Below are 12,265 nucleotides of genomic sequence, written 5' to 3'. Positions count from 1 at the left end.
ATGATCACTGGGAGCCAGCGTTTGTCAGCTCCCTTCCCAACACATTGCTTTTTTCCTAAATAGGTAACGTTTTATTGGCAAATTATTTGCTGTGTTTTTAAGTACATTTTTTTTTTAAAGAAAATTGTCTTGGATCAGGGGACGGTTGTTTCAGACACCTGGTAGACGTCTAAAACCTTTCTGGTGGCATCGATCCCAGAAGCAATATATTAGAATAAATCTGATTATATGCAGGCGATTTGGAGCCACAATAAATAAGCAAGCTTTCTGTCTCTGACAATTATTCCTTCATGCCGATGTTACTGTCCTGCAGTCATAGTTCATTTTGGACCGAATTCCACATCCCAACGCTTGAGACTGGGCCTTGAAGGAGACAGTTATTGCTAAGTGTTATCAGAAGGGCCCTGATGGGGCAGGACAGGAGATCTCTCTTCAGGAAGGGGTGCTTTGCTAGCATGCTCTCTCACGTGCCTACCCCGCCCCTTTCTCTCTCTAACTCACGCAGAGGGCCTTCTTTGGAAAATTCGCATCCCAAGTGCTGGGTTTTAGTCTGGTGAGCTCAGCTGCAATGCTTTCTGGTGTGTTGTGGGCCCTTCACAGGCCTCAAAGTGTGACTAACAAGCACTGTCTCTGTCCTCCATCTTGTCTTTTCCCTTTTCAGGTAGTCTCCTTCACAGCGTGAGGAAATTTAATTTGGGGAAAAACTCAACTCCTCCTTCTCTTTTTCTCCTGGGGGTGTTGTTTTCTTTGTTTTTGTAGAATACCAATATTTAACAGGGATACTAGGTAATATGCTCGCTAAAGTTCGGACACCATAGAGAAGCCGAGGGGAATGAGAGGAAGTCAGTTTCCTCCAAAACCGTGTTACGAAATTAGATCAGGCCCTTTCCAGCAGTACCTTGGAAGGAGAAGGGCACCCACCGTAGTCTTCAACATATATTAAGCCCTGAAGGAAACTGTCTTGAGTCAACAGAAATAAAGCACAAATTAGACTCTTGAATTCAATACTTCACAGTTTTTGAAATGCTGAGAACAATGTGTCAAATATTGTTCTCGGCACCTGAAGATAAACACAGAAAAAAGGGAAATCTTCCTGCTGGAGTCGGTGTGCTGGGGGAGATGGACATTAAGAAGCATAACAAACAAGCTTCCTGCCAGGCTGGGAGTTGGCAAGTGTTATATAATGGGGGCGGGAGGAGGCAGGCAGGACACAGGACAGGGAAGTCTGAACTGCCAGGGTGGAGGTGGGGTGGCATTAAACGGCTTGGTCAGTGGGGACATCACGGAGGCAGGATCTGAGGCAGGGAGGTGGGTAGGTCCAGTAACTCCACATCAGACAGGAAGCCCTATAAACACCCTGAGGGGAAGGGATACAGGGACCCAAACCACTGGGCCCCACTGGCCTAAAATGCTGAACTTCCACAGAGAAACGTGTATGTGGGAGAATATAAAATAATCATTAAAATGACAAGTTTTTTTTTTTTTTTGTTGTTATGAGCCTTGTTAAATGTTCAAGGAACTATTAGTGATTGCTAACAGCCAATAATCTGATGGAATCTGGAAAAGGCTAACAGCTGGTTGAGTCACACATAGACCGGCATCTGTAACCTACTCCGTGGCAAGTCCATCTCATGCGATAAGGTCGATTACACCATATCCATTCTGCCTGCCTCCCCCTTTTCACCCTTATTCTCCAGCAGGAACTGAGCAGTTGTTACAGGCCGGGCTCCGGGGAAAGGAATTGATAAGCAAAGGCTGATACAATGACAAAGACAGCAAGCAAACAAAAGATTTAAATGTGCCAGGTGATGCTAAGTGTGATGAAAAAAATAAATAAATCGAAGTAATGATTAGTAAACCCATGGGGCTGGGTGACTCGTGTAATAGGAATATATCTAAGCCTTGACCACAAGCCTTTATATAACGGGAAGACAATAACGCAAAGAGAAGGATGATAAAGGGAAGAGCTCCCGAGATGGGAAATTCTAGATGCCTCCGAGAGTAAGATTGGTTCGTGATGAACTGCTGCCTTGTTCTAAATCTTTACTTAATTGCAAAATTTCTGTGCTGAAATCTTCTAAGATGATGGTGGTGGTGGTACCGGTGGACAGGGCTCCATAATTAGGTTATGGGGCAGATAGATGCCCATAAGCAGATTAATGTCACACACAGAAACCGGAGAGCCCCCCACCACTTCCAGCCATGTGCACACAGAGAGAAAGCCCTGTCCGCAAACAAGGAACAGGCTCTCCACAGACGGCACCTTGTGGCCTCTCGAACTGTTTGAAATGAAACGCTCGTTGCTGATAAGCTGCTGGGTCTAAAGGTTCTTGGTTAAAGTGTCTCCTCCCCCACAGAGAAGGCATTAAACAGAACAGCTGTAATAAGATAATGACGAAAGCTGCCGTATCAGATTTAGAGGGGACACTGGTGCACAATTCACTTTAGAAGCTCTGGTTTATTAGGGGAAAGGAAGAGACGCAAAGCCGTGCTCGGGCCTCGAGGTGGAAGAAGCAGCATTAGACAAAAGCAAAACAACAGATGAAATCTAAACGAAACGACGTCACCAAAGGAAGGAGGGGCTTCCCTTTAAAACCTGGAGAGCAGCTTCTTGCGGGAGAACAAAAGAAAGAGGGGGAGGCTGGAGAGGGAGGTGGAGCAGAGAGCGGTTATCAGAGCACGCGCGCACACACACACACACACACACACACACACACACACGCACACGCACACACCCCAGCAGATCCCAGAAAGAGAAGAAAATCACAAGTTTATCAGCTTCGGGGACTGGAGGGGACTTGCACAGCACAGCGTTTGTGACACAGAGCAGAGAAAAGTCGGGAACCGTCCATGGAGAACTTTCAAGTCCCCACACTGCTTCTTAACTCTCTGTCCCCGGGGACAGCTGCAGGGAGGCACGGCCTGACCTCTTCAGGGTATCGGGACTTGGACTTTTCCAAGTGACCGCCGCCATCTGTGAGAGACAGGCCATGTTCTAACAGAAGGCACGAGCTTTCAATACCGCCAGGCTACTCCCTTGGCATGCTCTCTCGCTTCCAGAATAGTTCTGTGGCTCATTTGCTCACTAAAGTTGGAGCCTCTGTCCCCATCCCCAGATGGGAGACACACCCAGCCACAGGCAAGGGTGGTGGGGTAGCCAGGTCAGGCTTTCCAAAGCACAGCTTTAACCCTGCTGGGGCCATAACTTCCAAGTGCAGGGGAGGGCCACTCAGATCCAGATTGGCATTTGTAAGGATTTAGGATCTCAAATATTGTATCTAGAGCGCCTGGGGAAACTGGTTTGTATCTTTTAAATCGTACTGACTGTACCACGCAGATTTAGTATAGCAGCATATCCCAAATGCTGGGTTTCTTAGATACTTTATCAAAGATTCAAACGACTATATTATTCATATATGGAAAATAGGGTGGGGCTAGGTGTTTTCTCTCCACTTCTCTGTAGCCTCAGTGACCATTTAAAATATCAAACCATGATTTTCAATGCGTCACCTTTGGTGATTTCTCTCTTCCCTCCTCCATCCAAGTTTGTAGGAGACAATGAACATGGACAGAAAGAAGGAAGAGGACATCCTCCCCTTATTCCCAAGAGAACGGAGAGACTGCTTCTGTGTGCTCAGACTGGAAATCCCAACACGTTTCGCTGAGTAGTTTTGTTTTCTCTGGGACATGGATGCTTTAGAACCACCTGCTTAGGGTTGTCCTATTGCAGAAGCCGCTTTAACAAGAACTGGGGAGGGTTAAGACTCTGAAAGGCTGAAATTAGCTCCTGCTTCGAGATAGCCTATACATCAAAATGCAAGATTAGACATTAAATGCTCGAAAATTTCAGGTATTAAATATCTAAAATTCACCATGGCCGTGGCCTACGCAAGGTCAGATACCTAAATGAGCCTCGACAACACGCAGTACTGAGTATCCTTTCTACTCAGTCACTGCTCTTGCTCTCTCGTAACCACACTGGATCGATATGGGGTTTTACCTCGTGGACCCACAGGCGTTTAATGGCCTCTTTGTTCTCGGCTGTTTCTGGTCTCGACAGACAAACACCTTGAATGACGCGGGAGAAATCGCGAAGATTGAACAGGTAGTGAGACTTAGCCGGGGTAGGCAAGAGATTCTTCATGGCGTCCTTGTACAGGGCCATTGTACCGTTCACGATTTGTGTGGTCAGGTCCAGAAAATCATCCGGAAACTTATAACTTTGGGGAAAAAAAAAATTGCCAGAAGAAAGTTAGCAAACACAGCAGCATGCCATTAGGACTCAGGTGATTAGCGTAACATTTTCAATTGTGATCGAAGCAATCTGGCTTCTAAAATTCCCGCTTCTGACTATTCTAGAGTTCACTGCTTTTCAAGAAGCGTTCCACTCAGTATTTTGTGGTATGTCCAAAGGAACCCTGTGGATGCGGCAGGATCAGCTAACTTTGTGGATTTCAGCTGTGCACAAAAACGTAAGAACCAGGCAAACGCCACCACACGCTAAGCCAAATCCTCCCTAGCTGGTACACTCTTCAGTACTCTCAATTTTATACAAATAGGATCCATAAAGAAATATGTGTTTCCAAAAAAAAAGAGAATAAAAACTACCCCCCAAAAATACCAAAATAAAAAGAATAATAAGAGAGGCAAAATATATGATTATGGTAGAATAAAGTCCAGAGGCAGATTATTCATTGGTTAAGATTGGCTGCATTCAACTCCTGGCTCAGCAAGAAGCCAGGTGTCTGTTCCAATCACCCTTGGGTTGGACAAGAAATAACCATTTCCCAGGAACGGGCTTCAGGGAACCAGGATGGCTGAGAGCTGGGTAATGGATCCCTGATGACCACTCATCTCCTGGGTTAGAACTAAATCCCTACAGCTGGGAAACATTTCCCCAGAGAGTAGGCTCAAGTCTCTATTCTGAAAGGTGGGTGCAGGAACCCCTGTGTGGAACGCAAGGCTCCCCAGGAGGATATTGAGGTTACAGCGTAAGCCGGACACTTCCTTCCAACCTTAATCGTTCTCGGTTACGAAAACTCAAGAGAAGCGCGGAGCAGAATTGAGTGACCACCTTGTGCTGTGTTCTCACACTAGGGCAGGGGGGGCATGGAGGACAGTGACATCACCTGCCACCTTTCTCTGTCTGGGGAGGCTAAAGTATGTAGTAAATATGGCTCATGGGTACACTCCTAAGAATTTTATATTTTTTAAAAAGAAGCCGAACAACCCTGAATTACCTACCAGGTCCTTAGGTGCCAGGTCAGGATTCTGGAGAAGATGGTGAACATGGACTTGTCGCTAAACTCATTGATGGTGACGATATTGAAATGTCTCATGTAGCGAGGGGTTATTGGATTGCGGCCACCGCCTAAGGATTAGAAAGCAGAATTCCTTGTTTGTTATTTGTGTGTTGAGACAGGGTTCTTCTGTGTAGCCCTGACTGTCCTGGAGCTAGCTCTTGTAGACCAGGCTGGCCTCGAACTCACAGAGATCTGCCTGCCTCTGCCTCCCGAGTGCTGGGATTGAAGGCGTGCGCCACCATCGTCCAGAGCAGTAAAGGATAATTCTTAATAATTACTAGAATAATGCCAAAGTATCTTCTTCACTCCTTGGCAGTTTAACTTGGAAGGTGATAAATTCATGTCACACAGAAAGAATTCAAAGTAATTAACTGTTTGGGGAGACACTAATATCAAAACTATTTCCACTCAAACTTGAGGTGACTTTTTTTAACTGAATGACTTGAATGAACTCAGTTTGGTTATTTTATCCTAATCCCTCCCCCACACCTTGATTGACTTCCTGTGAGGCCAATCTACGAGTGCGTGCCGCCACTTCGCTGGCTACTTACAATTTTAAGAGTCTGGAGAATGTCTTACTCCCATAAATAGTGATCACATTTCCAAACACAAGGCTTCCATAAGTGACGTAGCCTTTAACATTTATGTCACAGAATTGTATCGTATTTAAAGTATACATAGGCCTGGGGTCAAAGTTTAGGGAACAACACAGGCTTAGCACACCCAAGGCTCTGGGTCCAGCCCTCAGGCCAACAAACAAAATGCACAGACAGTAAGAGTTACTCGACAAAGGGATTTTTCTCTTATACTCGTCGGTAGAGAAGGGCTTTTAAAAGCACATCACAGTTTCAGCATATATTGTGCACATACTCTGAAGCAGTATATTCAGAGTTTTCTTAGTAGGGTGTCAGATTGAAGGAGTGAAAGGTCCCCAGCTAGCAGAATCAAGCCCTTGTAGGCGTATCAAGATTAGCTTGGATCGCCAACTTCTCTCTGAATACGTAAAGGGAACTGAAGAGCTCGTCCCTCTGGGTTCTCGCTATTTTAAATTCTTCTTAGCAAACTTTGAATCCAGAGAAGGGGTGTGCACTGGTGTGGAAGAATGACTATCTCTGATGCTTCAAGAACGGCACAGGGGTGGATGCCAGCTGGCCCAGGGGGACCGTGTAGGTTCTCAGAATGTAGGGGTAGGCCATGGCGAGTCAACTTCCAGAAACCACTAAAAGGTTTGGAAGCATTGGTCGGCCAATGTTGCAACCAGGGCCACCCATTTTATGAAATTAACATTCCCTTAGCTTTCAGTGGAAACAGATTTGAAAATACATTCCCCAAGCACTGAACTCGGGATCGCTCGACTGGGTTTCTTCTTCTTTCTCCAGCCAGCCATCTCTTTAGATACAGCTCGGGTGGTCTTCTCTCTTAAGGGCCACAGACCCGGAGCACATACCTGGAGGGCCCATAGCGCACATGATCTGGATGTCCACGAGCTTAATCACTGAGCAATCCTTGAGGTCGTACCAATTCCAGTGATCCAGCCACTGTCTGAGTAACTCGATGGGGGGCTGAGCCCCGTACACCTCCCGTGCAGGCATATTGACATCGTCTACAAAGACAACCTAAGAGAGAAAAGGGGAGAAACATTAGAAAACAGGCGCACTTAAACCCCTGATGGTGGCACATGCCTATAATTCTTGCACTTGGGAGGTAGAGGCAGGAGATCTCTGAGTTTGAGGCCAGTCTGGTCTATATAGTGAGTTCTAGGACAACCAGGGCTACAAAGTGAGACACAGTCTCCAAAAGAATAATAAATAAATAAGACTAGAAAAAAAAGTATTAGTACTTGACATAGAGCCCAATTATATAAATGATGCCAGGCAGATTATTAGTCTGTATTCTTAACAGATAAATAAGTATATATCTGAGAAGTGAAGGCATCTTTTTCAAACAAGAATACAATACTTAGGCTTCCATAGAAATAAGGAGACCTTCTCATTACTAATGTTTATATATTGGTGGTTGAAAGCTTATAAATCCATTTTATGCTATTTGTCTCTCAGGATACCCTTTTCCCTGGAAACACTTTGACTTGTTAAATAGCACAGAGGTGTGGCCATAGGTGAGCGCAGCCTTGAACTGCAGAAGGCTCAGCTGACAGGGGGGGCCTATGCAAAGAAGCATAAACAAGTCATTTGGTGGAGAGTGTTCTGAAAGAAAAGCAAGTATTAAATATGCTAGGAATGTCAGTACAGAAATTACAATCCAATTTTCCATATCAACATTTTGTTTTTCAGCTCGTAAGACAACCACTTACAAATACCAAAATGTTCAGCGTCACACAAATGCTACCAGTTAAACGAAGTTCCTAAAACAAACAGGACCTGTTTTAGGAAACTGACCTTGAATTCTCTACGTATCCAAGAAAGACCTTGAATTTCCGGCAACCTCGCCTGATGTGGAATTCTCCTCTGTATGCTATGAATATGTTTTCTTACTAATGGTTCATAAAGAAGCTGCTTTGGCCTATGGCAGGGCAGAATATAGCGAGGCGGGAAAACTAAACTGAATGCAGGGAGAAAGAAGGCGGAGCCAGGCAGATGCCATGTAGCTGCCAAAGGAGAAAGACGCGGGAACCTTACTGGTAGGCCACAACCTCATGGTGATACATAGAGACGGGTTCGTTTAAGATGTAATAGCTAGCTAGAAATATGCTCTAGCCATTGGCCAAATGATGTTGTAGTTAATATAGTTTCTGTGTGACTGCTCAGGTCTGGGCGGCCTCCACTTACACTTGCCTCCATCTTCTGAGGGCTGGGAGCATAGGCTTTCGCCACCACGAATTCAGAGCTCTGTGCCTGCTAGCTAAATACTCCCCTAGTTATGCTATGGCCCAGCCTGGGAAAATTTAAATCAAAATGTTCATTTAAAAGAAAAGAGCCAGTGAGACAGAGAGGTGTCTCAGAGGATCAGGGTGCTCACAGTCAAGCCTAATGTCCCGAGCTCGGTTCTAGAATACATAGAGGAGAGAACCGTTGTCTTCTTGTTCCCAGACACTCACCCCATCTCTCTGTCTCTGTCTCTGTCTCTGTCTCTGTCTCTCTCTCTCTCACACACACACACACACACACACACACACACACACTAATAAATCATTTTAAAAACATCAGGGCTGGAGAGATGGCTCAGAGGTTAGGAGCATTGCCTGCTCTTCCAAAGGTCCTGAGTTCAATTCCCAGCAACCACATGGTGGCTCACAACCATCTGGAATGAGGTCTGGTGCCCTCTTCTGGCCTGCAGGCATACACACAGACAGAATATTGTATACATAATAAATAAAAAAAAAAGAAAGGAAGGAAGAACGAAAGAAAGAAAAAAATCAACTCTTTAGAACATTAGTTTTCTTTGTTCTGACTGTAGCAGGGGACACGGATGACACCAGTATTACACCAGTGCTAGAGCAAACAGGAAGGAGAGTGAAAGCCATTACCATCCTCTTGCCTAAAGGAGGGCCGAAAACCCCTTTCCGCCTCTTGTCCAGCTTCGACATGATGATGTTCTGCGTCTGAGCCGCTGTCGTCTGCGCCGAGAAGTTAACTATCAGGGGTTTGTAGATGTCCTTATTGAGTTGATTCAGAAGGAAATTCTACAGGGGCAGGAGAGAACAGAGGGAGCCACAGCTGAGGCCTGTTTCGGCATTTCAGAATACACCCTAAGCGCCACTGTGGACAAACGTGAGTTGAACCTGTGAGTCAAAACAACACGAGGGGAGGAAGGAAGAGGGAACGCGTTGCCATGCCAACGGGGCACCGCTACCCTCCCAGCTGCCCTACATGGATGGATTTTCTCTGGTTTTCACAACCACATTAATAGCACAGGGAGCAGCGAGGACTGAGAGAGAGGTTAGGCCTCCAGCCTCAGTGAAGGACAGGAATCCAGCCTGTGTTTGTCTCTGAGTAGACGAGGCCTCTATTAGCTGTGCACTTCTCTTGCTCTTCCAGCCCAGTTACCTTCCTGTAAGCTGAGCTTAAGTACCTCGGTGTAGTTCAAGCAGTATTTGCTGGAAGGCAAGGGTTAGTGCTGCGCTCCTTCATCAATATGGGTGACAGGGACAGATGATATGTAGATATCATTTTATGAAAAGTAATGTTTTTAATACCCATTGCCTGGGTTGAATTTGACAAAGGCATAAATGGGGGGAAAAAAAAGGTGTGTTTTTCTCACAGTCTTCCTCAATAAAAGCAGGACAGCATATAGCAAAATACATTTCAGAATGATTAAAGGATTCAACAGAAATTAAGGTGAATGAAGAACCAGAAACAAATCCTGTCAACCACTGGAGGAGAGTGGGCGGACTGGGAGCCTGGGATGGAAGACAGCCGGGCAAAGGCACCTCCCTCCCCTTCCCCAGCTGCGCAGGGCAGCTGGGGTTGGGGCTGCATCTCTCGTGGCAGCTAACACGACCATCACTAGCAGCTGGCTCCATCAAGAATCCGGCTACAAAGTCACCATCAGATGCAGAAGAGTCAGAAAAGCAACCCTGGTGAGGTCTAGTTACTAACAGTTTCCAGGAGACCTAATTCTATACTAAATAAGTTCTTATTAGAATATCAAAATGAATGGGGCAGAGATTTAGGGACAGAAAACGTCATCATTCAACGTAGGCAGCCCACCAGAGACAAAACAGCGAGGATTTTCCTTTTCCCAAAAGGCACATTTTACACGCGCTTTCTAAAATAAAAGATGATTACTTTCAAATTCCCCATAATTTAAATAGCAAAATAGTTGAGTATGTTTTTAAACGAAGCCAACCTTAAAATTCTAATTCTCAGGAGCGCGCGCACGCTTGAGCACATACATACATTTACATTTCTGCAACACTCACAATGATATAAACACTCTTGCCCGTTCCCGTTGGGCCGACGAATATCGACGGCTTCTGATGAGTGGTCAGCAGGCTCATTAGTGCGGAGTAGCGGATCGTGTCTAGCGTTGGCACAATGATCTCATTAAACTGGACGTCCTTGGGAATCGGGGGAGCGTCTCCTAATTTCTTTATCCACTGATCCCATCTTCCCAAGCCCTGTTTACAGCAAACAGTCCACGTTATAAAACAGGCTGTGTACTTCTGTGCCCCTGTAGCAAAGGTCAACACCAATTAAATTCTGACATCTACACGTTTATTTCACTCTTTAAGACAATTGTCCTCTCAGGCTGAAAGTTAAATTTTATATATGAATTTGAGGAGAAACTGGGCTTTTGTGTAAATTAAACTGAGACAGCAAAGTTCAGACATTTCAAATGTCCTGAAACCACAGCCACAATCCAGTCGTCAATAGTGGGGTCTCTAATCACATTGATGATCTGATGAATCAACGGGCAAAAAGTAAAGAATTTTTATTTAATACGGTAACAAGAACAGGCTATAATTTCCCTAGAAGTTAACTGTATATCACTTAATGATTATGCTTCTTTCAGGCAAGGTTTATTTTATGAAAATGTATAAATTTAATTCTAAGTAATTAATATAACAATTAAGCAGCATTAACTACGTTCACAGTGCACTGTGGTCTAGTAAGATTTCCCAATTTGTGGTTATGGTGAACTAATATTATGCTGCGTACTTGCATCCGATGAGTTTGTGAATCATATAGCTTGATTCTTACCATAAAGTTTTAAAATTGCGTTTTCTCTGGAAAAATAATACTGCGTTATCTAGCCTTAGCACAGAATTATAAATAAACTCCTGGTGATTCAAAATGCATCAGACACAGGCCCATCCTTCCCTGGCACCGCCAGATGCCCATAGTTGCTCCTCACTGATGGCTGTGCTAGGCAACAGCTGTCTTGTCTGTTTGGTCTTCACGTTACACCCCGAGCTTAGACGACAGCATGGCGCTCTTCTGAAGAGGGTATGGGTTCACGCTGAGCCCTGTAGCTCATTCACTTTTACGTCTTCTGGTAACGAGTTACACATTTACTGAAGACGCTGTGGAGGGCACCGAGTTTGCATCCCGTCTAAAATTTATAACTGGTGAGAAAAAGAGTTTCTTTTTGTGATCTTGATAATCTACTCAAACATACATCTTTGACGGCATTTGGGAAAGGAGGAATTAAGAATCCGCAATCTGGAAGTGGCCGATCATTTAGAGGCTATGATCGCAGAGGGACCACTCACAAGTTCTGAGCCCAGTTCCCTCCATAGGAAGTGTCTCTCTGGAAGTTCCGGGGTTAGGAACAATTAAAAATGATATTAGCAGACGCGTGCTGAGCAGGATGAAGAAGAAGGATTCCTCGTAGAATGAGGTTAACAGTAAAGTTCAAGAGTTATAAAAATTAGAAACTCATAAAAATGTATCTCAAAGAAATAATCAGATATGCAGACCTTCCTTAACTTGCGTCTAAGAAGTTTCACCAAAGCAGTATTTATAAAAGTGAAACACTAAGGTCTGAAAAGCATCCTGCTAGATTAAGGAAGATCTGGGAGATAACTCTACTGAAGAAACACCAGTGACATGGAAAGTTTCCTCTCTATTAAATAGGAAAAAAGGATAGAAACTGTCCAGTGATTACCCAGCACGGTCCCTATTCTACTGAGTTTTTATGTGTTTAAATTCTCTGTTACTCCTAAAGTTGCTCGATGCACAATGTTTGTGGAGGTTACAAGACCAACGACCAGAACTCGCCTCCCAGTCCAGTGCATCGGGGACTGTTTTTAAGAGCAAGCATTTCTCCAGGGTTCTGGGCCGGCACGGTGCTAACACACACACACACTCAGATCTCCTAGGGACAGCCTTGGGTAGCGTGTTCATCTTGCCGGGCTAGGTACCATAAGGTGTTATCATACTTAATAGGCAAAATCGGACAATTGGGTATCAGGACGTTTGATCACCGAGGAAAACTAAATTCAAGAAAATTAATTTGTAGCCGGGCGATGGTGGCGCACGCCTTTAATCCCAGCACTCGGG

At 44.9% G+C, this 12,265-nt stretch overlaps 1 protein-coding gene across 1 annotated transcript in view; it reads right to left on the bottom strand.

Annotated features, from left to right (window-relative positions):
• Positions 1 to 12,265, bottom strand: part of Dnah7 (dynein axonemal heavy chain 7) — a 195,148-nt gene that overhangs the window by 80,885 nt on the left and 101,998 nt on the right. Inside the window, exons 36-40 of the mRNA XM_013353465.2 lie at positions 10,183 to 10,380; positions 8,788 to 8,943; positions 6,751 to 6,919; positions 5,245 to 5,371; positions 4,001 to 4,220 (exon numbers count right to left, since the gene is read on the bottom strand). Coding sequence (XP_013208919.1) covers positions 4,001 to 4,220; positions 5,245 to 5,371; positions 6,751 to 6,919; positions 8,788 to 8,943; positions 10,183 to 10,380 — 870 coding nt within the window. The remainder of the gene's footprint in view (positions 1 to 4,000; positions 4,221 to 5,244; positions 5,372 to 6,750; positions 6,920 to 8,787; positions 8,944 to 10,182; positions 10,381 to 12,265) is intronic.

Source organism: Microtus ochrogaster, unplaced genomic scaffold (genome assembly GCF_000317375.1).
Source record: "Microtus ochrogaster isolate Prairie Vole_2 unplaced genomic scaffold, MicOch1.0 UNK8, whole genome shotgun sequence".
Lineage (NCBI taxonomy): Eukaryota > Metazoa > Chordata > Mammalia > Rodentia > Cricetidae > Microtus > Microtus ochrogaster.
This window is presented reverse-complemented; position numbering and strand designations above follow the sequence as displayed.